This window comes from Canis aureus, chromosome 29 (genome assembly GCF_053574225.1).
Source record: "Canis aureus isolate CA01 chromosome 29, VMU_Caureus_v.1.0, whole genome shotgun sequence".
Lineage (NCBI taxonomy): Eukaryota > Metazoa > Chordata > Mammalia > Carnivora > Canidae > Canis > Canis aureus.
Genome location: NC_135639.1, coordinates 7,800,579 through 7,827,722, shown reverse-complemented (window position 1 = coordinate 7,827,722; position 27,144 = coordinate 7,800,579). Strand labels below are relative to the sequence as shown.

Genomic DNA, 27,144 nt, shown 5'->3' with positions numbered 1-27,144 from the left:
CCCAAAATCTATGTCCAGTTCTCTGCAAATCGTGGGCAAGCCCGAAAGAAGGAAAGGGAGCACTTCTCGAGCCAGACGTAGAGCAGCAACCGCAAGCCAGAGGGATCATTCAGGAGCCAAGACCATCCAAACCCAGGGGAGTATCAGATGCAAGTACGTGTCCTCAGGGCTGGGGGTTATTTATTTGTTTATGAAGATTTAATTGGCTTGATTAAGCAATTTGGGAATCGTGTTGCCTCTCATTTGGCAAGTAGAGGGGATCTCGCCGGGGCTGGGTTTTCGTGCTTATAGGAGAGGAGTCACAGCTCTGACATACAAGAGACAGAGGTGAACTAGGAACTCTGAACAAAGCCAGGGCCCTGGAAGACTGGCCCTCCCTTCTAAGAGAGACTAGGAAAACCAGAGATACACCTCAGGAATGAAGCTCGACTCTGCTCAGAAATGGTGAAGGTGGAAAAAGGCTCCCATTTGAAACCAAAGCTCCAAACCCACCCCACACCAGGCCTAGGTAGAGTTGCAGCGTGCACTGCCCACAACGGAAGGACATCCCAAACCAGAAAGTCTTTGCAAAATTTGGCTTCAGAAATGTGACCGCTTGGATCCAGGCCAAAGCAGAGACAAACACTTGCCTGGAGATACTTTCCTGCTCTGGGCTGGAAAGGCTCCCATAATAAAAACTGGTGACACCAGCTGAAGAAAGACTCACAATAATTTCTTTAAATCACAAACTGCACAAGGAAACAATTCTCAGTGAGGCCAAGTCAGCAGGGAAAGGGGACTAGATCCCCCAAGCATTTGCAATAACAAAACAGTTCAAATGAAACTATAAATCATACTTAAATGTAGGACTTACATTTTATGACGTGTGAAACTACAAATCATATTTAAATCATACATAAATTTAAATCATTTATAAATCACATTTAAATAACAGACTAGTTCAGTTGAGATGATAAATCATACTTAAAGCATGTTTAAAATGATTATGTAAAGAAGGAATGAGAACCGTATGGAAAGAACAGGATTCTGTGCAAAAATTAAATTTGAAAATGAACCACGTTGAAGTCCCACAACTGAAAACGATCCTGAAAAAAGTCATTTGAAGCCGAAAAACGATAGCTGAGCTCGCAGAGCTGGTGGTTTAGCAAGCAGAAAGATTTGGGGAGCGGAGAGAGGAAGGTAAGGATATTTCACAGAGTATGGTGCAGATAAAATGTGGGGAGCAGCTAGAACCTGGAAGGGATGAAGGACTGGGGAGGGGAGTGAGGAGGGCCAGGCAGGGGTCAGGGAGGATGGCCGTGAAATGACGGGTCTCCATCCGGGCACTTGCTAGCCCACCTGCCTCAGGTGGGCTCTGGCCACCACGACAGGAACCGACTGTTCTGGGCTCACTTCTCAGAGGAGGCAGGGGTGAGCTCTCTCCTCTGATGCCCATCCCAGAAGCTCGAGTGTTCCAGAGACGGCGGCCCCAGCTGGCGAGGGAGAAGCCTCGGAGCCCCTGGGATTGTGTGAAAGCCTGAGAGCCCAGAGCCTGAGGAGCCACAGGAAAGTGTCTCAGCAGATGCGAGCAAACTGGGATCACTTCCTGTGCTGCTTTCACTGTTTCTCTGAATGTCCTGGTGATGTGGGGCACGGGGGTTTCTCTGGGTTGTGATCTGCCCTTCAGAACCCGAGCTCAGCCCAGCCCAGCCATGCCCAGTCTAGCCCAGCCATGCCCAGTCCAGCCCAGCCATGCCCAGTCCAGCCCAGCCGTGCCCAGTCCAGTCCAGCCCAACCATGCCCAGTCCAGCAAACTCCTTCTGGAAGGACAGCAATTGAGGAGGGAGAAGAGAGGAAGTGGGAGGAAGGAGCAGAAAGTCAAAGGCAAAGGGGACAGAGGGAGGTCAGGTCTGTCCTGTTAGACGGGTCAAGCAGGATGAGTTACCGCTGCCCGTGGAGGTCCCAGACCCCAGGGTGTCTAAACTAAGGCAGGACAGGTGCTCCGTTAGCACAGGGAGGCCCTGGGAACAGAAGCCGGGGTGGGAGCCCAGCAGCCCCTGGGACCCCCGGAGCTCCTCCCTCCCCACCTAGGGAAGATTGGCCTGAGGCCAGGGGGAGCCGAGAGGTCACAGACCAAGGCCCCCAGAGGTGGGGCCTGCAGCCAGGCAGGCCTTTTGCAGGGAGCAGAGAGCAGAGAGGAGAGCACAGCAGGGAGATGATGCAGGGGAGGAGCGCGATGGTGCAAGCAGGACAAGGACATGCAGGGAGGGAGTGCTGAGGTCTGGGGCAGAGGCCGCAAGCCAGGCCCTCCAACCACCCACAGCCCCACCTTGGAGGCCTGCCGGGTAGGTGATGGCTCCCTTGGGGCCCTCCTTGGCCACCCACAGGCTGGCTCAGGACTGGGTGCTTGGAAGGGGGGGTTGGGAGTGAGGGTTGGGAAGGGGAGGCATCCCAGGTGGAAGGACCAAGGTGGGGAGGAGGTGTCTGGACTGCTGCCAGGTACAAAGAGGCTGGAGGAGCCTCAGCTCAGCCCATCGGAGCCACGTCCTGGAGGCGCCAGGTGGAGTGGAGGGAGCACTGGAGGGGGAGTCAGGCCGGTTCCCAAGGAGCCTCGGCTCTGCCCCTGGCCTTCGCCCAGCCTTCCTTTCCCTATGGACACTTTGGGTGTGACCATGCCTAGAGCCTGGAGGCCAAGAGGCAGGCAGGCGGGGTGCACGCCGGGAACACCCAGGACCACACTCCTCCCACATCCAGGAGCCTTCAGAGGGAGGCTCCGAACTGGCCGGAGGGAGACTTTGAGTCCTTCCGCCCTTGGATGCCCCGTGACTGGGCTTCCCCTTGGTTCCAGGGAGCTCCCTGGCCTAGGTGAGAGGCGGGTGGGGGGCAGCGGGGGTCCAGGTGGGTGGTGGACGTCGATCATCCATCATCGATCATCGATGCCCGGGTCGGCCTCCTGGCTGCAGGGCCCGCGCCGGCCACACGGGGGCAGCGCGGGGCTGTGTTTCCGTCCCTCCTGCTCCCCGTCCGCTGCCCCCCTGCACCCCAGAAGGCTGGGGACCGGCTGCCAGTCCCCGCCTCGCCCCTTTCCCCACCCCCTCTCCACACCCCGCCTCTGCAAAAACGCCTTAGGAAGTCAAGAGTCGTGGGGCGAGCGGCAGGTTTTTAAAATGCAACCCAGAGACCAGCAGATCTGAAATCCTCCAGGCCCTGAGCCTGGTCAGCAGCTAGGGAAACTGAGGCTCAGAGCAGTTACGCCGCTTGCCCAATATCGTCCCGCTCCCTAGCTCCCCGTCCAGCCTTCTCTCCAGGCACCCACTGCCTCCCTCGCCCGGCTGCTGGTTATGGGGTGGGGAGTCCCCCAGGCTTCGCTGTCTGGATGGCCGGGGGGCACACAAACGACTGCGGAGCCAGGTAGAAAGCCATGAATGCCACACTGGGTGGGAGAGGGACTATGAGGGGGGCCTCCTCATGCAGGTGGGAGGGAGGGTGGAATCCGGGGGCCGTCATGGAGGAGGAGGCGCCGCCCGAGCTTGTCCCTGGGGTGGAGCAAGAGGCTGACTCAGCTGAGCAGGGGGCAGGCGGGCGGGCACTCTGACGGGTAACGCCTTGGGCAGAGGCAGGGAGGCAGAGGCAGGGAGGCAGAACAGAGCATCGGTGGGGGGGACCCGGGCCTCGAGGGGGAGGAGGAGGTTAGAGGCTGACAGGGACGTCGCTGAGCCTGGCGTCCACGCGAGCTGCCTCGGTCTCTGTCTGTAGCACCCGGCCGGGGGGCGGGGGGTGCTGGCTTGGCTTTGGGAATTTCCTGAATTCCATTATGTTGAAAGTACAGAAAATGGCAGTTCTCCAGATTATCTCATGTGGAGGTAGGAGTCAACAAATGGTCTCCGCGGCGACCGTGGGGCCTAAGAGGAGACGTCTGGCGCCCCGTGAGCTCTGGAGGCCAGCCCCGAGGTGGGGGGGGGGGTGGCCTCTCCCCATTCCTCAGTCGTGACTCGAACTCGCAGCGGAAGGAGCGGGAACTGGGACGCTGAGCTCCGCCAAGGCCTCGGGCCGGGCGTCAGGGCCCAGGGAGCGCGCAGGCCGGAGACGTCAGGGGCTCCTCTGGAGGCCCAGCAGCCCGCTCGGGACACAGAGGGGATGCAGGGAGCGGGGCAGGAGGCCAGGGTGGAGGCCAGGGTGGATTCTCGGCCTCAACGTCCCCGGCAAGGCTGGGCACCGGGGCCGGGGCGGGGGGGCGGAGAGAGAAGGGGCGCCGTCGTCTGGATCCGTTCAGCTGTGTCCACAAGGCAATGCCCTTGAAGATGCCACCCGGGCCTGGCGGCAGCCCCAGCACCTTTGTCAGCCTCCCCACCCAGGCGGGAAGGCAATGCGACCACCCAGCCCCACCCACCTCTTTGCACACTCAGACTCCAGGGACCCAGAACTGAGGTGTGCAGGGTAAGACCCGGGTCCTGGAGACCAGCAGGCCTGACACCAAGGACCACCCCTGCCGCGTAGGAGCCGGTAGGGGCCCTGTCCTGCCTGTTCCCCATCCGCACGATGGTCGGCCCCAATAATGATAGGACCCCCCTCTGGGCTGAAGGGGAGGATCCAGGGGACCACGAAGGTGCGCTTGGCACAGCAGGTGCTCAGTAAACAGCTGGCGCCGTGATTACTGTCGCCACCACTGACCCGGCCTCCCCGGTCAGCAGATGTCCCTGAGTCTCCTCCGCTCCTGGCTGACGCTCGGGGCCTGCTCGGTGCTCTTGGCCATTCTGCAAAGTGCCCTCCAGTGGATTCCGTTTCCCACGAGTCAGTCATGTCTGTTCCCAAATCCATCCTATGCCACTTGCGCCTGACCTTATAAACGCGCGATTTAATTAAACACACAAAGCCGCGGTTCTCAGACTGTTTCGGATTAAGACTCCTTTCTATGCTTAAAAATTATCCAAGGCCCCAGAGATTCTGGTTATCTGGTTTCCATCCCTCGATGCTCACCCGGTTGGAAGCGACCACCCAGGGATTTGTGGAGCACCTGCACAGACCCCAACAGCTGGGCGACGTCGCTTGTACCCCGAGAAGGACAGGGACTGTGTGAGGGCAAACAACCTCTGGGTATGATCGTGAAACCAGTTTGGGCGGGGGCATCTCCCCGAGAGATTTCAGCACCCGGACCCCGTGGGAGCCACTGCTGTGGACTCACGACCCGGGAGAGCCAACAGGAACTGCTCGCTGCCAACCAGCCTGGAAGCTTTGAGGACGTCCTAGCACAGATGAGGGAGATGCGGTGGGAAAATGCCACAAAGGAGGAAGGACTCTGCCTTCAGACTTCGAGGCTGCTGCCTTGGGGTCCCCGTGCCCTACAGGGAGCCCAAACCAGAGCCCGGCACTGATTTATCAGGACGCTGCCTCTGCGAGTCACGGCCCAGGGCTCCTCTCTGCGCGCCCACCTAGGGAGGAAAGGCACTGGCCCTAATACTACAGGATGGACAAACTAATGCCCTTTAAATATTGTATGTAAAAATAAAATGTTAAAAACCATATATATGGTTCAGTAGGATTTCCCCTTTACCCAAGTTCCTGGATGAATTCCAGAGTTCCAGAGGCCGCCAGCACAGTGACTACCCTCCTCCCCGCCCCAGCCAGCCCATGGCCTCCCACCACAAATTTCCAGAAGGTCAGGTCGCCAGCCTTGCCAAGGCCTGGGAGGGTGTGTCCCGGGCTGGGGACAGCGAGGGCTGGGTGGGCATGAGGGACGGCTGCGAGGTCGGCGCTGGAGTCGAGGGGGGCCGGGTGAGTGGGTGGGGGGAGCTGGGGCTCAGGGGTCAGTCAGCAGGGCGAGTCAGGGAGGACCTGGCAGGGGCTCCACATTTCATCCTGAGCAAGCTGGGGGATTGAGGAGGGTTTCCGGGTACAGAGGGACGTGGTTTGAGGGATGTGTTAACAGGTTGCCTTGGCTGCAGGTTGCAGGGAAAGAGCTTGGGGGGTGGGGGGCAGGGGTGCTTGGCAGGGGTCCCACCATCGGGGGTGGGATGGTTTTACATGTAGGTGTTTTGTGTTTCTTTTAAGATTTATTTATTTGAGGGGGGGGGAGAGCAGGGAGGGGCAGAGGGAGAGGGAGGGAGAAACCTCAGCAGACTCTGGGCGGATCCCATGACCTTGAGATCATGACCTGAGCCAAAACCAGGAGTCTGAAGTTGTGCCAGATGCACCACCCGGGCGCCCCTACATGGAGGTTTTATCATTATTCAGGCCCAGTGAGGCCCACAGACCAGAAGACAAGTGCCACTGAAGACACAACGTGTCACTCACAGCTCCCAAGAGGAGGGGGCCTGCCAGGCCGCGCGGGGCCACCCCGGGGGTCAACCAGGGTGGGCCAGCACGCAAGAGCCTCTACGGTGGTTTCCAGGGCAGAAGTGGGTGAAGAGGGTGGTCACGCTAAGCAGGGTTAGGACGGCCAGTGGGAGTGACTTGGAAAATCTCACCAGGAAATACCGGTGGCAATGTGCTTTTCCTCCTGTTAAACAGGAGCCTGCGTATCTTCTATTTTGCTCGCTCCCAGGAGGATCCGGGCACAGGGGCGCCGAGCAGGAGCCCCGGCCTGGTCTGAGGCATGCTGGCTCTGCTGCCCGGGCCATTTGGGGGAAGCCGGGCCGCCAATCCCTACTCGGTTTCTGCCACAGACAGGGAGGGGAGGTCGCACGTGGGATGCAGTGGCCTCAGGAGGGGCCGAGGTCACAGCAGGAACGGGCCGCTGCCCTCAGCACCTCTCCCGGGGCCACCCAGGGGTGCTGCAGTTCTGCACTGCTTGGGTGATGCTCTGGTCTGTATCTAAGTGCTGCACGAGATCCCAGGTCCACACGGACAGGGACCGGGTCTGCTCTCCCGGGAGCCTCCGGCGCCGGGCACCCAGGCAGCACTCCGAAAACACCTGGTGAAGGAAGCAGCAAAGGAAGCGGCGAGGGAGCAGATACGCAGCCCCCACCCCAGCCCACCCCAACCTCTGGCCCACTGCCTCCTGCCAAGTAGATGTTCAGAAAATCTTTGCTAAGAAATTAAATTTTGAGTCTTTGTGCACTTTCTAGCTGCAGGGTGTCCCTTGGTGCCTCTGAGGCGGCGGGGTGGGGCTGGGCCCAGGGGTGGGCAGCCCACTTCTGAGGACTCTGCTGGCTCCTATGGGGGGAGCCGGTAGGTCGGTAGGTGGGAGGCCCAGGGGATTCTACTGCCCGTTCCATTGGGCAGAACAGAGTTCATTTCCTCTTGTTTTCCCCTAGAAGCTCCAGTCACCACCCAGAGCCCTGGGACAAAGGTCTGCAGAAACCGCTGCCCCATCCCCGAGGGCCTTCCAAATGGGGGTTGGTCGAGGGAGGAGTGCGGTACCTGAAAGGCTGGGGTACCGGCTGGGGAGCCCTGCTGGGGGCACGGTGCCTATACAGGTGGCACAGCGGGTAAAGGCATCGGCTTCGAAATTAGTAAGTAGAAAACCAGTTGCCATTCTGCTGCGACTGGGGATCAGGCCATGTGACCTCAGGCAGGTGGGCAGCCTCTCTGATCCTGTTTGTCCTTTTGTAGACCGTGGTCTTATTAACTGTCCCACTCGCTCACGAGGCCCCCACACCTGGGGATGTGGGAAAGGCCAATCTCAAGGTGATGGGGTGGGCGCCTCTCAGGTGTTCTCAAGGTGATGGGGTGGGCGCCTCTCAGGTGTTCTCAAGGTGATGGGGTGGGCGCCTCTCAGGCCTCCACTGGGGAACCTGGGCCTTGAACCCACCCTGTCTGGCTCCAGGCCTGGGGCTTATCTTCCTCCCATACCGTCCCTCTTTGGGCGCAGTTCGGTGGGTGCAAGTCAAACCATCCCTCTTGGTGGAAGAATGGTGAAGAATGGCTCCTGACTTGGGGGGGAAGCTGGACACGGTCCCGTCAGGACTCCCCGGGCCCGGCCTTTCTCTGCTCCACTGGGTCCCCGCTCTTATGTCACCATGTGGCCTTGGGAAAGCCATGCAACTCAGAGAGGCCCAGGTGTCAGCCTTGCAGAGACCTCCCTGCTTCTAAATCCTACCGCGAAGGGGCTCTGGGGGCCGGCAGAGCCAGGGTGCATGCTGGAAACCCACGAGAGCCCCAGTGGCCTCCCTGCTCTCCCCATGCCGTGCCCCAAGTAAGGAATCCCCACCGTGGGAGGGGGGCCCCCTTCCCATACCCCCCACACCCCACCCACAGGGCGGCCAGCAGATAATGGGCCCATCTGGCTCCTTGCCTAGTCCTCAGCGCAACAGTGAAGGGCGTGGGGGCAGCCTGCGTCCGGTCTCAGGAGCCCGCGGCAGGAGGATGGGCAGCCGCGCTCGGGAGGGCATGCTGTTGTCCCTCACAGGCCGGCTGCAGGTGCCCAGGGCGCCACCGTGTCCGCCCGGGCGTTCAGCCCCGGCCCGTGTCGGCTCTGGGGGAGCAGGCCGTGCAGCCCCGAGACACCCTGGGCTGCCATCAGTCCTCCCCCCTTCTGCCCAAGACCTGGGCTGGAGCAGGTGAGCAGAGGGGAAGGCGGAGGGGGCCGGGGGATGGCCGGGTGGGAGGGCTGGGGACAAGGTGGGGCCTGCCAGGGCGCCAGGAGCAGGGACAGAGTGGACTGCAGTCCAGCCGGCCCCAGGCTGCCCCCAGACGTGAGCCCGTGGAGGTCACGGCCCCGGGCCTCTCTCGGGGACCAGAAACCATGCGAACTATTTTGGTGGCTTTCAGAAGCTGCTCCCCTTGAAGCATGACTAACCCGGAAACAGCTGAACTTCAGAAACTCTCAACTGCCCTTGTGGCTGAGGCGGGTCTCCTGGGGAACCGAGAAAGTGACTTTAAAGGAAAAAACAGAACTTCTAAGCACTCAGCAATCTATCTGGGGTGGGGGGCCCCTGGGCTCACCTGGAGAAACACCCAGAACGGCTTGCAAGGTGACTTTGGGAGAAAAGTGGGTCTGTGGCCTGCCTGGCCTCCCCCCGTCCCGCTCACCCCAGCCACAGGACCTGCTGGACAGGAAGACGCACCACCTCGGGACGGATGGGTCGGGAGGGAAGCTTGGTCCTCTGCTGGGCAGCCGCCTGCCCCTTCAGATCTGCTTGGGCCCCACAGGGCAAAGATGCAAAGGCTGGGCCGGGGGCGTCCACTCCCTTGGCTGCCCGGCTGCCTCCCGGGGCCGCCCTCCTGGGGGTGACTGAACAATGACCCCCGAAGATGTCCACATCCTAATCCCTGGAGCCTCTAAGTCACCTTATGTGGCAAAAGGGCCTTTACTCAGGCCCTGAGACGGGGAGAGGACCCTGCATTACCTGGGGGGCCCAGAGTCATCCCTGGAGTCTTTCCGAGGGCAGGGAGAGGGGGACAGTCAGAGAAGGCCGATGTGACCCCGGAACTAGTCAGAGATTCGAGGATGCTACACTGAGGACCGGGGCAGGGATCACGAGCCATGGAAAGGGGAGGCTTCCAGAAGCTGGAGATGCCAAGGGAGCGGGTCCTCCCCCAGCATCTCCAGAAGGCACGGAGCCCACACCTTGGCCTTCGCCCCAGGAGACTGATTCCGGATTTCTCATCTCCGGAGCTGCCAGATAATCAACTCGTGTTGTTTTAAGGCGCTAGTCTGGCATAATTAGCGCCAGCAGCCGAGGGATCCTGGTCCGGTTCCCCAGGGCCACCCGCCCACGGGCCTGCCCCCTCCTGGCTGCTCGGCGGGAGCCCTGGCCCGGGAGGTTCTGGGAAGGTGCCTCTTCCTGCAAGTCTTAACAGGATCTGCCTCGCCCACAAGGAGAGCGGCTCCCCCAGGGTGAGATTTCGGGAGCAACAGGGAAACACCCGCCCACACCCAAGGCCTCTCTCCCTCCCTGCTGGCTGAGACCAGAAATTCCTCCAGAGCACGGCCTTTGCTTGTTCCCAAATAGGGGCATGGGGAAGAGGTCATTCCAAAGGGAGGTCAACATTAAGCTGTAAATGAGCGTTCCCTGTGAACTGGATCCCGAAGAGGGGGGCGCCCACACAGGGGAGAGGGTTTCCCAGGACAGGGAATCAAGGGACCTCAAGGCTCACCCGTCCATCCTGCCCCTCGTGTCCCACCCACCCCTCTCCTCTCAGGCTGGCTTTCTCTGCTGAGCCAAACTGGTCCTGGCTCCCTCATCAGGAGATGGGGTCCTCCTCTTTCCGGGTCTGGACTTGCTGGCCCCCCTCCCACAATACACAACTACGGGGGAGAGTGCTGGGGGAGAGACTCTCCCAAGGTGGTCTTTTCAGAAAAGGGGGACCAACCTGTGGTCCACACTGACCCCCTGAAAGCCCAGGCCTCTGGAACCCCAAATGTGGGTCAACCCCATCTCCTCTACCTGGCTGGCCCATCCCCCTGCAGCCAGAGGACCCTGAAGTGACACACACTCACTGCCCCCGGGTATGAGGGAAGCAGCCATCCTGGGAGCAGCCCGTGGGCACAGCAGGGCCTGTGGTCAGTCACCCCACCTTCCAACCCACACGGCCGACAATCACATGAGGCTGGTCTGTGGGCACGGTGGGCCCTGGCACCCGCACACCCATGGCAGGCCACTCGTGGGTTGTCCCTGGTGATGTCAGAGCTCTTCCCTCTCCCGTCCCATATGCAGGGGGTCCCCTCCCCCGGTGTGTGCAGAGAGCACACAGGTGAGACCCTGAACGATCTCGACGACTCATCTGTAAGCAGCAGGTGTGGTGGAGGACCTACCCCGGGCGCGCAGGGGGGCGAGGCACCGCATGCACTCCCGGGCCGGGTCACGGGGGCCACATTTAATTATGTTAAATATTAATAAAAGTACAGAGTAACTGTGGTTCACTTAGCATACCTTCCACTACCGAGGGTGTACAACTGAATACAGTCCGATACGCGGCTTTGGGGACACACAGTATCTTCAATACCAGGTCATGAGAAACGCTCCCATTCACTTTGGTTTTGGACGACAGGCTCTAGGACCGCCGTCCGGAACGACACCCGGGCCATCAGCAAGAACCGGGCTGCCTGTGAGAAAGCAGGGGCGCCAGGGGCGCCCTCCGGAGAAAGGCCCCTCGAGAGGAACTGTCTGGATGGCACTGATTGGCACCGAAGGGCTGGGCCTGCGTCTATAAAAAGATTTGTATCATAAACCAAATAATATTGGAAATAATACCTCCGGGAATACTTCTGTAAGAAGCAGAATCACACTACATGTTATTCACATGCATCCGAGTGCGTAGGAAAAGTCCTCTGTCGTAGTCGTGGGTGGGGCGGGAGAGCGAAATGTGTCCTCAAGTGACAAGTTCGTTGGCAGAGAAATCAATCCATGAAAAGGTGGTGTCCAGAGCGGAGGTGCCTCATCAGCAACAGAAGTGGAAGGTGCCCACGCACGCATGCGCGTGCACACCCGGGACTGTGAATAAATACACACGCACGCTGCCGTGACATCTCCCTGCAGCCCCTGGTGCTCAGGCCGGATCCCCTGCTGGCTGCCTGTGAGGGACTTAGGGCCAGGTAACTATCCCACAAAGCAGGTCTTCAGGACACACAGCTCCTTCAGTAGCAGGAACAGCTCGGCTACGGCCATACTGATGACCCTTGCACGCCTTCACCCGGGCGGCGCATCCCACCTCTTGGTGGCAGAAAGATGAGGACGCCAGAGCTGGACAGCTGAGCAAATCCTCACGTCTGCACACATGGCTGGACACAAAGGCATCCGCATGTTCTGACTTTGGCGTATGGGACTTGTCCAGAGAGCTCTGGTTCCCAGGAAGCTTCCCTTGGAAACACTCCAGTGCAAAACTCCATCGAGGTCCCACCTGGGGCTGTGTGCCAAGTGGGCTCGTGTTCTCTTCACTCTCTCCCCATCATTTCCAAGAAATGATGAGACCTTTAGCCCATCCACTGGTAAACCAAGCTGCCGAGCGGCCCAGTAAGTTCCATTAAGAATCCCAGCATACCATGCGCGGCCCACGTATAGCTCACTCATTGTGTTTCTGAATCAGAGCAAGCATCTTGTAGTCTGTGAACATAGGAAGGGCCTCTGGCCACACGTGGTGGAGAATGTGCGTAATGAGCTCATTTGGGGGGTGGGCGGCGGAGGCAGAGCAACAGAGAGCGTCCTTGGCCGGAACTAAAACTTGAAACACCTTCCAGGCCTGGTGGTGACCTTGAGTGTACGAGGAGAGTCCAAGAGGCCCAGATTTCCCAGGAAGAGTTCAACCCCTGGAAGGTGCTCAGTCTGGCATTAACTGCAACAACTTCCCTTCCAGTTAGAAACGGACTCTGTATTCTGATTATAAACTGAGTAAACTCTTGAGGAAACATCTAAAGAGGCAGAAAAGGGAGCTACGGCTAACGAGATACAGAAAGTGGTTTCAAACATTCATTTTCTAGTTAAACGTAAGTAACGCACAAGGATAGAATGGGAGATGGTCCGAGAAACAAATGTGCTACCAAAAATTGATGATTTTTTTTCTTCTCTCTCATGAAAGTGAAGTTAAGAGGGTTTATATCTGAAGAGAAAAAGGGTGGACTTTGGAGTAAAAGGAAAAAAAGGAAAGAGGCTCCATTCTCTGCCCAAACGAAGGTATTGGCCTGAACAGTGCTTCCAAACTGAATGGAAGTGTAAGCTCTGGCAATGCCATGGTGTGACCTCCGGCATGGTGGCACGACCTCCAGTGTGGTGGTGTGACCTCTAGCATGGTGACATGACCCCTAGCATGGTGGCATAACCTCAGTGTGGTGGCATGACCTCCGGCATGGTGACATGACCTCCAGCGTGGCGGCGTGACCTCTGGCGTGCTCAATCGGATCCCAGCATCGTCAGCCCCCAGCTATGCCCGTCCCCCAGCGCCCCCACCAGCACCGCCCGCCTCACCCCCGCAGCCTGGCCACGCTGCTGCAGGAGGGAACAGTTTCCCAAGTGGATTTCCAATGGCCTCGGCTGGAGAGGCCCTGCGAAGGGTCAGTTCCCAGATTATTTCACACCACAAATGGTTATGCTAAACACGTGCCTCGGGAGGGGAAGAAGAATCTTGGGGTTTTCTCCACACTGTGAGTAAAAGGGCCCCCCCACAAAGAGAGACTTTTCAATCGTGGTACAGTGGAAACCACAGCGGGAACGCAGCCCTCAGGTCTTCCTCCAGGCGAACGCCTCGTCAGCGAGCACCTGCGCCAGCCTGGTGTTGAAAGGCCCGTAGAAGTCCTGCAGGATCCTCTGGGTGACAGGCCACATGGGCCCCAGGTTCCGGTCCTCAGGACGCCGTGCATTGGACGCGGGGCTCTTTGTCATCAGGGTCTCTTGTTTCTCACCTAAGGGCCCTGAACAGAGAGAAAAGGCTCCCATGAGGCCAGAGGCACGGCAGGATGGAACCCCACAAAGCTCCCAGCCATGCTTCGTGTGTCGAGAGAGGAGTTCCCCTTCAGTGTGCGGAGATTAAAATGCTTCAGCTGGACCCATTCTGGAGTCGCTGAGGGTGAAAAGCAGAAGTGTCATCATGAAATAGCAGGGACTCCTGGGCCTGGGGTTGCACTCTTGCCCTCGGAAGTGTGGCTGGACCTGTGGGATGCAGCTCACCTGGGCCTCACCTCCTGGCTTCCTGGCCAGATACCCCTCGAGGGCAGGCACTCTTGGCCGCCAGCCTGTCCTTTGATAACTGTCCAACCTGCACATCCATGTGCTTAGATCCTCCTGCTAACCAGCCTGCCAGAATTTTTGTCCCTGTTCTTTCCACTTCAGGCTGCTGATGCAAAGGGCCTGTGGCTGGGCCATACTTCACCCTGTGTGTTGTGCTATGCAGGGTCCATGGGGGCAGGTAGAGGCCACCTATGCCCAGAGACTCCATGAGCTGAACTTTCTCCTGCAGCAAGGTCGTAGGGAGCGAGGCCCAGGAACAAGCCAGCCACCTCCACCCCCAGCCCTCTAGACCATAGGCCTCTCACTGGCTTAACCAACCGGATCAACGCTCAGGCCCTCGGGATGGTGACAAGGCCAAGGTCCTAAGCCTTTACACAGAAAACCCTATTCCAGTGTCCTTGGGTTGCATGTAATAGAAGGAACAGAGCTGCCTCACTGTCCGTCTCAGGGACCAAAGGCAAGCTCATCAAGGCAAGGAATCTACCAGCGGCCAAATCAAAGAAAAATGGTTCTGGGCCTTCAAAGGGAAGAGTAATCACACTCCCTCATATCACCAGCTCACCTATGACAAAGAGTCCCAAGGCCAGTGGTGGGCACACATACTTCAGGAAATATTCCCTCAACAAAATTCCCAGGCCGGATAATTAGACGGGGCTGCGGGAGATGAATGATGAGCTCTGCTCTAGACTTCAAGCAATCCTTGGGGGCACATCCACATGGGCAGCACGCCGTGTCCACATGCCCACCCCTACCAGCCATCACCATGGCCAGGAGCAGTGGGCCTTCCCAGACGTACCACCAGCCATGTGGCCCTGACAACATCAGGGGTCGCCAGAAATCTGGGACGAGGCAATGACCTGTCCATGCCCTCCTCCAAGCCTTGCGGCCTCTGCAACACTATTCCAGGCACACACTGACATCTCACCCATCCTCAGGGCTCAGGCCACTGACCATTCCTTCCATGAAGCCTTCCATCCTGTCCTTCAGCAGCTGGGACCCCAGGTCACATGTACAAACCTACTGCGAGGACACTAACCTTCCCCATCGTTCTATCAGTGCCTTGGGTTCCTTGAGCTGAGGCTTTCCTTCTCCTCTCTGTCTGCTACCCTGAAAGCTTCCAGATGAGGGGCCATCCCCTCACTACCCCAGCACAAGGCTCGGCGCCTGACAAACAGCTACTGAACTAGCCACCCAGGTCGGCCCACCCCTGCCAGGTGCACGGAGTCCAGATGTGACGCAGCGAGCACCGTGGCCAGCCAGTGTCCACGGAGCTCATGCCGGCTCCACGGTCTCCAGCGCGACATTCATACCGAGGTTGAGGAACTGGAAGACCCTGTGCATGGTGTACTTGACGTTGGATGCGTGGTCTTCCAGGCGAAGAATGAGGAATTGGTCTTTGTTAAAAACAGTGAGCCAATCCAGAAGGTACACAGCATACAGACCGACCTGGAGCCTCACCTAGAGCCAAAGAAGAAGGCAGGCGTTACCTCAGGAGTGATTCCCCCAACATTTTTCCCCAAGTATGATGGCATGTGTACAAGCCAACCCCAAAAGACTTATCCAAGCAAACAACTGCCTTCAAAGGATGGATTTTAAATGCCATGCATGCTCGAGTCCTCATGGAGGGTTCTGAGCTACCCACACAAGGGGTTCCTACTTGGCGTCACGTTTAACCCTCACGATGACCCTCTAGGTAGCTCCGTGACACATTAGTAGTAAAGACTGTGGTGAAGGAAGTGCCCCAGACTGTTTGCATGAACAGTGCCGACATTCTTTGCACAACGTCCTGGCTGTTTCTGCTCCTACACCCAGCACATGACGACCATGAGAAACACCAGTCAACGCCTCAGAGACAAGCCAGGTGAGGGAACTGCCATGTGCCCGGTGCCACCCGAACACCCGTGCCAGATGGCTGTGTGTACGTCCCGGCACAGCAGTGTTACATGCAGCCACTGCACGTCCGGGGTCCTCGTCCTTCTCTGCCTTCTCTCACGCCCAACTGCAAGCTTGCACAATGAATAACCTTGCCCAAGGGAAGTCTGACCCCTTGTCCCTGGATCCTAGGAGGTGACCTCTAGGTCACCTGGATGTCCTACCTCATAAGCATCTTTGCTCATCTGGGGCATCTGGCCACCCGACAGTACAGAGCATGAGTCGCCCCAGGAGCTTTGGGCCACACAGGCTCAGTCTGACCTGCAGCAGGGGCTGGGCAGTAAAGGCCAGCCACGTGGAGGTATGTGACTGAGCCCAGGCAAGAGCCTGGACACCAGGGCTTCGGTGGGCTTCCCTGGTAGGCAATGCTCAGTGCGTAGCGTCACGTGTGCTTCTTCCCCGCACAGGCTGATGGGTGATGGTTGTCCCTTCCCTGCTGTAAATCGTAACCACGAATACCACCGTCTTCAGTGCGCCCTGGGATTCCTTCCAATTACTGAGCCCCATGGGATCCCTGGGTGGCGCAGCGGTTTAGTGCCTGCCTTGGCCCGGGGTGCGATCCTGGAGACCCAGGATCGAATCCCATGTCGGGCTCCTGGTGCATGAAGCCTGCTTCTCCCTCTGCCTATGTCTCTGCCTCTCTCTCTCTCCCTCTGTGTGACTATCATAAATAAATTTTAAAAATTAAAAAAAAATACTGAGCCCCCAAACCACTTTTGGGGACCCCTGACTTACAAACACGTCATGACTCAGAGTGGTCCTGGCATGTTCCCGTTAACCTCGCAGCTGCTATTAAGCTCCTCAAAGCTTCAGGAAAGAACAGTCCTCTCCCCTTCCACCAAGGCCCCTTGTCCTGCACTCCTACTCCTGCGCCCCGGCCTCCCCACGTCCTCGGGACCCCACTCCTCTTCCTGTCTGCTGCTCTGTCTCTGCCACCTTCCCAGATGTTTCCATCCGCTGCCCCTCCGGTCAGGCCCCACTGCACGGTCTCCTCACTGCTGCTCCTGTCTAGTCTCCAGCAGCCAGCCCTCGCCTGCCACTACCGTAAACGGTCCCCACTCCCAACCCGCGCCCCCCCCCCCCACGGTGTCCAAGTGTGGAGAGAATTGGTCTGGCTTGTGCTCAGCCCCCAGGTGCCCCCTCCAAGCCTCGGCCCCTTTGGGCTCCTCCTGTCTTCCCCTAGCAGGGCTCTGGAGGCCCTGGCGGCCGTGCCCACTGCCGTGGGAGCAGACGACGATGGTGAGACAGTTGACCAGATTGACAACTTGTTTCCTCTCCCGCTATTCTTTTCTCATTCTGTTATTTTTCTTATCATGTGGGAGGACACAAAGGAAGAAAAACAGGGAGGGGGATCAGCTGTCTCCAAAATTCATCAGCTGCCTCCAGCACCCAGGTGGTTGCCTCTTTGTGTGCCAACCTGTACAGAAGACCCCAAGCTGGGCCAAAGCCACAGGGAAATGAGTATGTGCCAGCCTCAGAAATCACGTGTGCGTCGCCTCTAACACAGACAAACCTTTACAAGAACGTCTGCTTGAGTCATCAGCCTCACAGAACATTTCAATTCTCTGTCAGGCTCACGGCTGGCCCCTCTCAGGGAGGCCCTGCCTCACAAGGGCCATATCTTCCAGAGAGCCCGCTTTTGGAACTGGGGAACTTTCTAGAATCAAAGAAGCTGGTGTTTGTGACACGAAGGAGCACTGTATAATAGCCGGGATCCCACTCCTGACCTGGCCACAGGTGACAGACTATTTCTGGGCAGGCCTGCTATGTCCATCATGGGCAGAGCCCCCACCACTGCTCCCAGGGGGACAGAACCTGCTGGCTGAGGTCCTCCTGCAGCCGGAAACAGACTCGGGCGCTCTGCAGAAGGGAGGCGGGCTGGCTCCCATAGCAGCAGGCTCCCTGGTCTCCTGAACACCCCTCCCCCAGCCCGCCGCCCCTGTACCACTCCAGGAAAGCTCTGGTCACCCCGACTGACACTTTCTGGTGCAAGCAGCATCTCTGCTACAACTGTGCGCCATTAAGACCAACCTAGGACAGGCCCACTCAGAATTCTTCGCCTCTCCCCCGGCAGAGTTGGAGAATCAAAATGGAATGAAGATAAAAAGAGTATTTAGGGGAAGTGTCCGATTGATATAAAATTACAAAACATCAGAGCTGAGAGAAGCCTTTGAGGTGATCTGCCCCAGCCAACTCTTGATGGAAAAACAGAAGCCCAGGGAGGGGTGGGAGGGCCGGCTCAGGGTCAGCTGGGAGCACCCACCAGTTCTCAGTTCCCAATCGGGGCTTAGGTGGAACTCCCACCCAGCCTATCTGCTGTCTGCTAGTGCCAAAAACTCCTCGTTCATTCATTCACTTGTTCTGCAAATAATCAAGTGCATGCTACACACCAAATGCCCCACTTGCCAGTGGAGATGTGCTGCTACGTAACAGACACGGCCCCTGGCCTCCTGGAGCCTGGAACCTAGTGGGGGACCCAAGAAACCAACACCTGTAACCAGCAGCTGCAGTCCACGCTATCGGGACACACGCAGGGTGGGGACAGGGAGCAGACGGTAGATGAAAGCAAGACCGGGAGAATGAGAAGCCCTCCAACACCCAGGAGAGGCCTGTCCCCCGGAAAGGAAAGTGGGAAAAGGCGCTGGAACCTGTCTCTTCAACCTCAGGGGACAACGCTCTGTCTGGAGGGCTGCTAGACGGATTGCCGGGCCCACCCCCAAGGCGCTCGATTCTGGGGTCTGGGGCTCAGCCCGGCAGTCTGTGTTTCTGACAAGTTCCCAGGGGGCATCGATGCTGCTGGTCCAGGGACCCGCTCTGCAAACCCCTGCTCCGAGGCAAGAGGCTGGCCTGAGGACTGAACAGGAGAGCGTGTGGCCGCAGAGCAGTGATGGAGAGGGGGTGGCGGGGAGGAGGTGGGGGTGGCAGCCGGGCCGGCTCGCTCCTTCTGGTGCTGCAGGAGGGCAGTGAATGTCTTCAGAAGGGTCGTACCAAGGTCCACCCTGGGCTGTGGTTGAGCTGGGATTCAGCTGGAGGGAAATCTGCTTCCCTCATCCCAGAATTAAAGATTCAATCTCCTTTGCCTGGCTCTCCCCGCTGAGCAGGAGCTGGCCAGGGGCTGAAGAGTAACGGCCAATCTGCGATCTGTGAAACCCGCCCCCCTCTGTCCTGTGTACAGATGCTGCCCCTGGGCTTCTCTCTCTGACCAGAGGTGTCTGCTAAGCCACCACCTTGTGGTGGCTTCCCCCTTTTATCCCACCACCTCATCCTCATCCAACCCATCTGCACTTCTCTTCCACTATGCCTCCTAATTGTTTCTAGAAACCTGCATCCCCTCCTACCCTGACTCAGCCACCAGTTCTCTTACAGAAATCTCATCTCACCCCACCCCCACTGGCTTCCCTGTCTCTGGGATACACCCCACCCTCCCACCCCTGAGGGCCCTGTACACTGGGCACCTTTCTGAAATGCACAACTGCTACAACTATCCTCCCCTCAAGCCCTCCCTGGGGTCCCAGCACCCTCAGGATGAAGTCCAGACTTCCAAGGCTCACCAGAGCTCCTCGGTGATGCAGGCTCACACCTTCCTCTTACCATCACCCCACCACCCACATGACTATGTGCTGTGCTGACTGTAGTAAACACGGTCTGTGCCCACCTCTCATCTTTTGCATATTCTGCTCCCCTCACCTGGACATGTCACCAACTCCACATCCCTGGATGACTCATCCTTTCAGCTTCAACACAAACATTACCTCTCTGAGAGAGTCCCTCTGATGCCCTATGTCCGGGTAGCCTCTGCTGGGAGGCACAGCTCCTGTCCCAGCCTGTCACTCTCCCTGCTAGGGCTGAGGCTGCACTGGGCAGTCTGTCCTGCCATGGCTGCCATCCCAGCCCGCGGGCCACTCACACACATAGTGAAGTGGTGAATGCACGTGAAGGGTAGCAGAATACGCAGCCCTGAAATATACCACTTGGCGTAAGGATTATTTTGAAGGCAACTGAGAAGAAACAATTAAGAAAAGCTCTCTGCCCTCACTCTGTTTGCCTAAAAGCAGTAAATTTGTGAGGGTGCCCTCCTCCCCTCTTGGCCATGATGGACCAAAGTTAATCACTGGAGAAACTCTAAACCTCTGTCGGCCTGAAGACAGCACCAAAGATTTGACAGAACAAACCTTGCTAAAACTAGCCCTTATCACCCCCACCCGTTTATTTGCCTTCCCACAGTTTCCTGCCCTAGAAACTCAGTCTTTTTCCTTTGTCTGGTCACCTCTTTACAAACGCATTGTTCTCTTACCACGTCACATGAGCCTGAGTTCTAACCACCCCTGTGAGTTACTCATCGAGGATGCGTGTATCTGCAACACAGACATTAATAAGCTGGTGGTTCTTTCCCCTCTTGTTAATGTGTCTTTTGTCATCTAATTTATGGGGTCCCAACCAATGACTCTAAGACGGCCAGAGCCAAGGGATGATTTATTTCTCCCCTCCATGTGAATGAATATCACTCTGATCCTTCCAACAGCCTGGTAAAGCAGTAGTATTACTCCATTTTATGGGAAGCAACAGAGTCTCAGAGAAGCTCAAACAATCGTTCAGAGTCACACAGCTGGTAAATCCCCAGGCTGGGAACTGCACCCACACCACCATCTGACTCCACAGGCCACTCCTCTACCCTACACCCCTGGCCAGATTCTGTGCGGATCTGTGCCCTGGTCTGCAGCATCCTTGACAAACTAAAAACTCCAGCAGGAGAGCCTCAATCCAACCCACTGCCCAATGCACTCTGCCTTCCAGATGACACCCCCTCTGATAACGAGACAGTGAAACCCCTTGAGAGGTTTGTGAAGCTCCCCATGCCCAGGGGGTTCCCAGCCTCCACCTCCAGCACATCTGTGGGTGGTTTACCACATGATGCACTCTGCAGAGCAGCACTTGTGAACCACACCCCGGGACAGGGGCAGCGCTGGCTTCACTGTGAAAGGCTTTCCTGCTGCACAAATCTACTACAAAGGTACGCCCACAACCCAAAAGTGGTGCAGCAGAAATCCACCCTTAGCTAAAGTGTGTGGAATTCACCACCAGCAGTTTCTTTTGCATAAAAAAAAAAAAAGCAAGATGCATATGGCTATATTCCTGAAGGCGAACAAGAGAAAAGAAAAGAGAGATCAAGGAAAAAACATTTTTCCATTTAGGCCCTGCCAAAGAAACACTGAAAGTCACCGGTGGGCAATTTTTTTTTTAACCACCATTACAATCCACCACTGGAGAACATGCTTAAGACAGTTTGAGAGCTGGGTCCCCGTGTCTGCCAATCCTAATTGCAGGGTGCATTTTCGGAGCCTCGCTACATGGTAATCTTCCTAAATGCGCCCTCATTCCCTGCGGAGGGAGGAGAGAATTGTACCGGGGAGATCAGCAGGGAAGAAAGCCTGGTGCCAGCTGAAAGGGCCCATCCCTCTTACAGTTTTTATGTCCGTGCATATTTGTGTGTGCATTAGCCGCCGCGCAGAGGCCTGGGGAGAGGCATCTGCACATTCAAATGCTTCTCTGTGTTTATATGCTCCCATCCCATCCACCATGCCGCCTGCATAATAAGCACCACAGAGCCTGTTCTGAGGGGGGCCGGGCTTCCAGGATACGCACAGGCATGGCATTGTTGAGCGTGTTGTTGTAGACACAGGCACGCAAGGAATAATCGAGCATGCAATTTTCAAACAGCTGCAGAGCTTCCGTCACTTTTTCATGAAAGTCGTCGGCAGATTTATTCGAACTTGCGAAGTAGAGATAGTCGGAGTACAACCTGTGAATAAAATAAATGGATATTTTTACCGCCCAGGAATGTGAAATCATGCTTCTTGGGTGACAATGACAATCAACGTGCAATCACAGATCTCGTCTTGTTCATTAAGACTCTGGCATTTCTTTGTTCCCTTGCACATGGGCCACTTCCCTACCTCTTCTCACACCTCCCCACCCCTGCCAGGGCTACCCACACTCTCCTGGACTCAGACTCATCTACACTGGCCCCAGACAAGCCACCAGCACTTTCTTTGTTCTTTCCAGCCACTTGAGCGTGCAGCCCTGCTTTCCCTGTCCTAGTGAGCTCAGAAATGAGAGCAAAGTCAGGCCATGAAAATGTTATCTTCCTTCCGGTCTGTCTTCTCTCCTCCATCCGAGGCAACAAGAACATCTGTCGCTCTTATAACATTACAGTTCCTTGGGAAATTCCTGCCCATTCCACAGACATTCCAATTTTTTTTTTTAATACCACTTGATGGGATGAGCACTGGGTGTTATACTACATGTCGGCAAATTGAATTTAAATTTTTAAAAATGTAAAAAAATAAGTAAAAAGGTTTTTTAAAAAATACATGAAATGTATCTTCCTAGATTGGTAGGGAACCTATTTTTCAACGCAGTATAAAAACACGCCCAGATATGCATGCAGTCACCTCTAAATCTGTTTGCTTGTCCACGTCCATGGGTCCATTCATGCGGATCCCACCACATGGATGTGCCAGGTTTTCCTACAGGAACTGGTGGTGTGGGTTCCTTGGCTGAACTTTACTGAGGCTCCTCTAAACCTTCTTCCCAGCTTGTAAACGGCCACATCATCTCTGAATTGCCCAATTTCAGCAAGAATTCTGATGGGTCAGTTTAGCCAGAATCCCCCACCCTCTGATATCTGATTATCCTGGATGTGTGGTGGGTTCTTCATCCCCCCCAACACTTGGGGCATGTCTCATCCCCTCAGCCTGCCTTCAGTGGGAATCCTGCTACATCGGGTTGGCCAGAGCCCTGACTCGCTTACCCTGATGTGTCCTCTCAATAATTTCCAACCCACTGATCCCCACCCTTCCTTGGCTATAAATCCCCACTTTTCCCTGCTGTACCTTGAATGGAGGCCAGTATCTGTCCCCTACAGGAAACCCCACACCATGTCCTGACCTCCCTGCAATGGTCCTCAATGAAGCCTGCCTTCAGTCTTGAACAAGCACCAGAAGGACCTGCTTGCTTGCTTGCTTTCTCTTTCTTTCTATCTTTTCTTCCTTCAATAAATCTTCTGCAAATATATTTTACTGAACTCTCTGCATTACAGACAGATTTTTTTTTTAAGCATGGGATATTTCTTTTTCTTACATCACATAAATAAGCGGTAAGACAAGATGAGTTCTAACAACATAATAAATCCATCTCTCTTGGAAAGCCTTCCTGCCCAGGTTCTCTGGTGGTCCTAACTGGGAGTCTTGCTCCCCAAAGATGAGCTTCATTATCAGTTGCTGAAAAAGCCTTTGAGAAATTTTCTTTGCCTACTCAGGCATCTATCTGCATATTTTGTATTTTTGAAAACGCAGACGGCATCAGATTACATCGGATGGAGTCAGGCTGCAGACCTACCACTGTGGCACTCTCCTAATCACCTGGTTTGGAGGATTCTGAGCATCCATGAGAGCAGCTAACATGGTACACTGCAGCCTGACAGACACCTGATTCTACTTGTCGCCAAATAACTTTTTTCTTTAACAGAACTGAGCTGTGAGTTCCCACCCCTCTTCTTCTTTCTGCTTACAGAGAGGCTAAGTCTTTGTGCCTTTTCGATGCCCATCGCCACGTGACCTCCCTGCTGCACCCTTGCCTCATACACCATCCTCGGCCTGCCTGTGGGAACACGGAGCTGACGAGGGGCGGCCCCCTGACTCCAAGGACCCACATTCTCTCTTCTGCTAACACCATATTAACCCCCCCAACTTCTCCAAAGTGGCTTCACTCATTCCAGTGAAGGCAATTCAGTGAACCTTACTATGTACCGTATGTCTGAGGAGTACACATCTGTCCTGCCAATGGTGCTCCAGCCCCTCCCTGGGACTCAGCCACACTCACTGGAGCAGAAACCACAGGGCCCCCACTGCACAGGTCAGCTGCAAATGCTCCTCCCACACCTCTCCCCTCCAACTACTGTCATGGGAGAATATGCAGATGTACCGGTACCTCGAGCATGGCTTGTCAGGGACAAGAGCTTCTTCACCTCTGGCACAGTGCCTTTGACATGACCCTGAGAATTCATCCACAGCCAGTATTCACAGAGGACACCTGTGAGAAGTCTGAAGATGCCTGGGATCTGCCCAGAGATTGCCTAGAGTCTACATACACCCTGGCATGGGAGTTTTGTAGACCTCAACCTGTTCCATTAAACACTTCAAAAGGCTGTTTCCAGACTTGTCCTCAGTGATGCTCAGTGACTGGTGAGTTCACACCCCTCAGATCCGTGCCCACCTGAGCATATTACCCAGGATGATACCACATCTGCCCGTTACAGTGTCTCCCAACATCAGTAGGTTCATCATGGCATCCATTGCTGCAGGTTAGTCATAATATAATCTAGAAGCTGATGGTTAAATGCCAAAATCAGCTTTGCATGGACCTCACAGCAATTCAGTTGTATGTGCCAAGGCGTACCATGTGGTCATGAGTCCGATGGGGTACCATTCCCAGCTCACGTGTTTCTTATCAGTCCAACTGATATTATGGCCCAGGCCAAGAAAGTATGTCCAGGAAAAGTAACAGACACCTCTGAAACTGTCATCAAAATCTATTATTTAATAGGAAATCCAAAACCAATGACTCCTATAAGACTATCCACATTCTTTGGTGGTACTGGAATTCTATCCCATAAATTACTATCTAAAAACCCAACCACCAAGTCAAGTTTTCCATACTGAGAGTTGATTTTGTAGCAATATTTCTTGTGGACGTTAGGCTCATAAATAAAACAAGAGCCCCTAAAGCTGCCTCAATTTTAAGTACAAAGTAACTTCATGAAGAATCTGCTGATTCTATACAATTGTTTAGGGATTAGGAAGTAATTCCAGGGCACACACTGGAACATGTCTGATGTTCCAACCAGGTCAACCCAGCTCTGCCGGCGGGCAGGAGGATGGATTTTCATCTTTTGGAGGTGACGTGAAATGAACACAGGGGTCCCACCTTCTGTGAGTCAGACCCACTTCCTCAGGAGAGTGGAGGGGGGATGTCTCTGGCCTCTCAGACTCCCAGGAACCCTGGATCTGCCCACAGAACGTACAGCAGGCCTCGGGGTTCCCTGAAGCCCACATGCATGCCCAGATTTATATCTGCAAAAATACATCCTTCACGCTCCACTTTGTCAAAAACATCTGAGCAGAGTCTTTGTTCATCACAACAAATGGCCATCCTTCCCATCCAGATTCTATAGATCCCCTCAAAATATGTACCCAGTACCTGTGAATAGGATCTAATTTGGAAATAGGGCTCTTTGCAGATGAAATTATGTGGAAGATCTTGAAATGAGATCATCCTGGATACAGGGTGGGTTGTAAGTCCAATGACGGTGTCCTTACAAAGGAGAGACAGACACAGGGGAGAAGGCCCCATGAAGACAGAGGGAGAGGATGGGTGATACCACCATAAGCCAGGGAATACCAAGAGCTGTGGGACACCAGCAGCAGCTGGACACAAGCCTGGGACAGTCCCTTCCTCAGAAGCCCCAGAAGGAACCTACCCTCCTGATACCTGGACTTTAGACTTCTAACCATCAGAACTTCCAGAGAAGAAATTTCTGTTGCTTTAAGCCACCAGGCTTATGGAAATCTGTTGCAATGGCCCCGGGAAATACATGCAGGTTCTAACCTCCAAATGCCAGGAAGACTGGGGAGTCATTTCTGCCAGCACCTCTCTCCTATCCTGAAACCTCAGCAGAGTCCTGAGTGTGCAGCTGGATGGGGGCAGGTGGTCGGCTTTCCCAGAGACACAAGAAGGAAGGCGAAGGAAAAGCACTGTTTGGGTCCCCTGAAGAATGAGGCTCATGCTTCACAAGAATGTTGGCAATAGGGGATCCCTGGGTGGCGCAGCGGTTTGGCGCCTGCCTTTGGCCCAGGGCGTGATCCTGGAGACCCGGGATCGAATCCCACGTCGGGCTCCCGGTGCATGGAGCCTGCTTCTCCCTCTGCCTGTGTCTCTGCCTCTCTCTCTCTGTGTGACTATCATAAATAAATAAAAATTTAAAAAAAAAAAAAAAAAAAGAATGTTGGCAATAATCAATGCTGTGATTTCCCCACAGCTACCCTCTGGGAGGAACGGACCAGGTAGTGGCCATGGATGACTAAAAGCCACCTGCATGGTTTAAAGCCATTCAGAAAATGTTGAGAAGGGCAGCAAATGTATCAAGAATAAGTGTCCAAAAGCTGGAGTAGGCACACTCACGTAACAAGAGCTAAATCTAAACATCCACATTTTGGTCTTGAAAATCAACTGTACGATGATGAAACGGGGGAGAGAAGCCAAAAGGGAAAATACACAATAGGTTTAGCTGACATAAGCTCGTAATGAATCACCACAGAACTGCCTGGACACTTAAGCAGATCTCAGGATGCATTCACAAAGGTATGACATTGAGGACATGGGAGGGTGTCACCTTGCTCCACCCTAGCAGGTGGGGACCCCAGAGGAGGCTTGCCTACTTCAGTGCTAGGTACCAAATGGTGGGAGGAATGAGCTGTTGCATCTGAAGAAGCAAGCCTTAGGAGGAAGGACAAATGTTTCAATGACCAAAAGGCTGTCCTGTGCTGGAAGGAGACCTGAACCATCCTCCTGAAGGACCGACTAGTGAGTAGAAGGTTCTGTAATTAGTTTGATGTGAGGGAAAAAAAATCTCCAGCTGGGCCAGTCCAGTAGGAAACAAATGCCCCAGGGCAGGAGCAGTCAAGGCTGGGGGCGTTGCTGAGGGAGAGCCGGCTGACACCGACACCCAGCAGGCCCCCTTACAGCGTAGGGGCTGCCAAGGCCCCTTCTGCTGAACCACCTAATTTTCTTCTTCTTCAACCATCCCAAACAGATGGGTGTTACATTTGGCCAGGACTGTTTCCAACAGCAATTCCAAATATAAGTCCGAATACATTCCAGGCCTTCTGTGCTGTGGTTATTTTAGAAGGCTGCTGGGCGGCCCCATGCCGGGGGGTCGGCCCTTGTGGAGGTGCACTCAGCTCCTGCTTGTGCTGTGGCGGGGGGAGGGGGGGTCCTGGGTCCTAGCATTGCCATGAGGGAGAGTGGGAGAAAACATATGTGCCCGGCGGGGAGGGGGGGGGTGGCTTCCTCCAGAAGGGACCACATCTCTCCCATGGAAACAGAGGAATGGCCGTCAGGACCATCACAAAGACCCCACAATGTAAAATCGGGCTGGTTATGCCAAGGCCAGTGCTGATCTCTGCAATGACACAGCCAGGGTGCTGCTCTGAACCTACGTGAGCAGAGGTGGGGGCACTGATCGCCCCACACTGGAGGCAGCCACTACTCCACGGGCCGCCCCTGCAGGTCAGGCTCACACAAGTGGGCTGTGGGCTTCCATCCCCGATGCGGCTGCCCCTCACCAGGTCCTGTGCTGGGTTCCACATGCCTGTCCTTACTCCCTGTTCAAGACCTGCCCTCTGACCCAAGACACAAGCTGAGTATCGCCACCCTGTCTTAGGAGGGGAAGACTGGCCTTTGGAGAGATTAGGGGACTTCCCAAGGTTACGCAGCCCAGGCGACTTTGCGGCTGGGGTCCAGACAAACCCCAGTTTGCCTGAGTCCTGAGTCCCCTGAGCCAACAGGCCTGGCC

General features: G+C 55.8%; 1 protein-coding gene across 10 annotated transcripts in view; it reads right to left on the bottom strand.

Annotated features, from left to right (window-relative positions):
• Positions 1-10,722: 10,722 nt before the first annotated feature.
• CHST15 (carbohydrate sulfotransferase 15) overlaps positions 10,723-27,144 on the bottom strand; it is a 74,394-nt gene continuing 57,972 nt past the window's right edge. For all 10 annotated transcript variants that reach the window (XM_077877302.1, XM_077877307.1, XM_077877300.1 and 7 more), the window contains 3 exons: positions 21,156-21,312; positions 14,891-15,038; positions 10,723-13,264 (listed from right to left, as the gene is read on the bottom strand). In XM_077877302.1, coding sequence (XP_077733428.1) covers positions 13,074-13,264; positions 14,891-15,038; positions 21,156-21,312 — 496 coding nt within the window. In that variant the 3' untranslated portion in view covers positions 10,723-13,073. The remainder of the gene's footprint in view (positions 13,265-14,890; positions 15,039-21,155; positions 21,313-27,144) is intronic.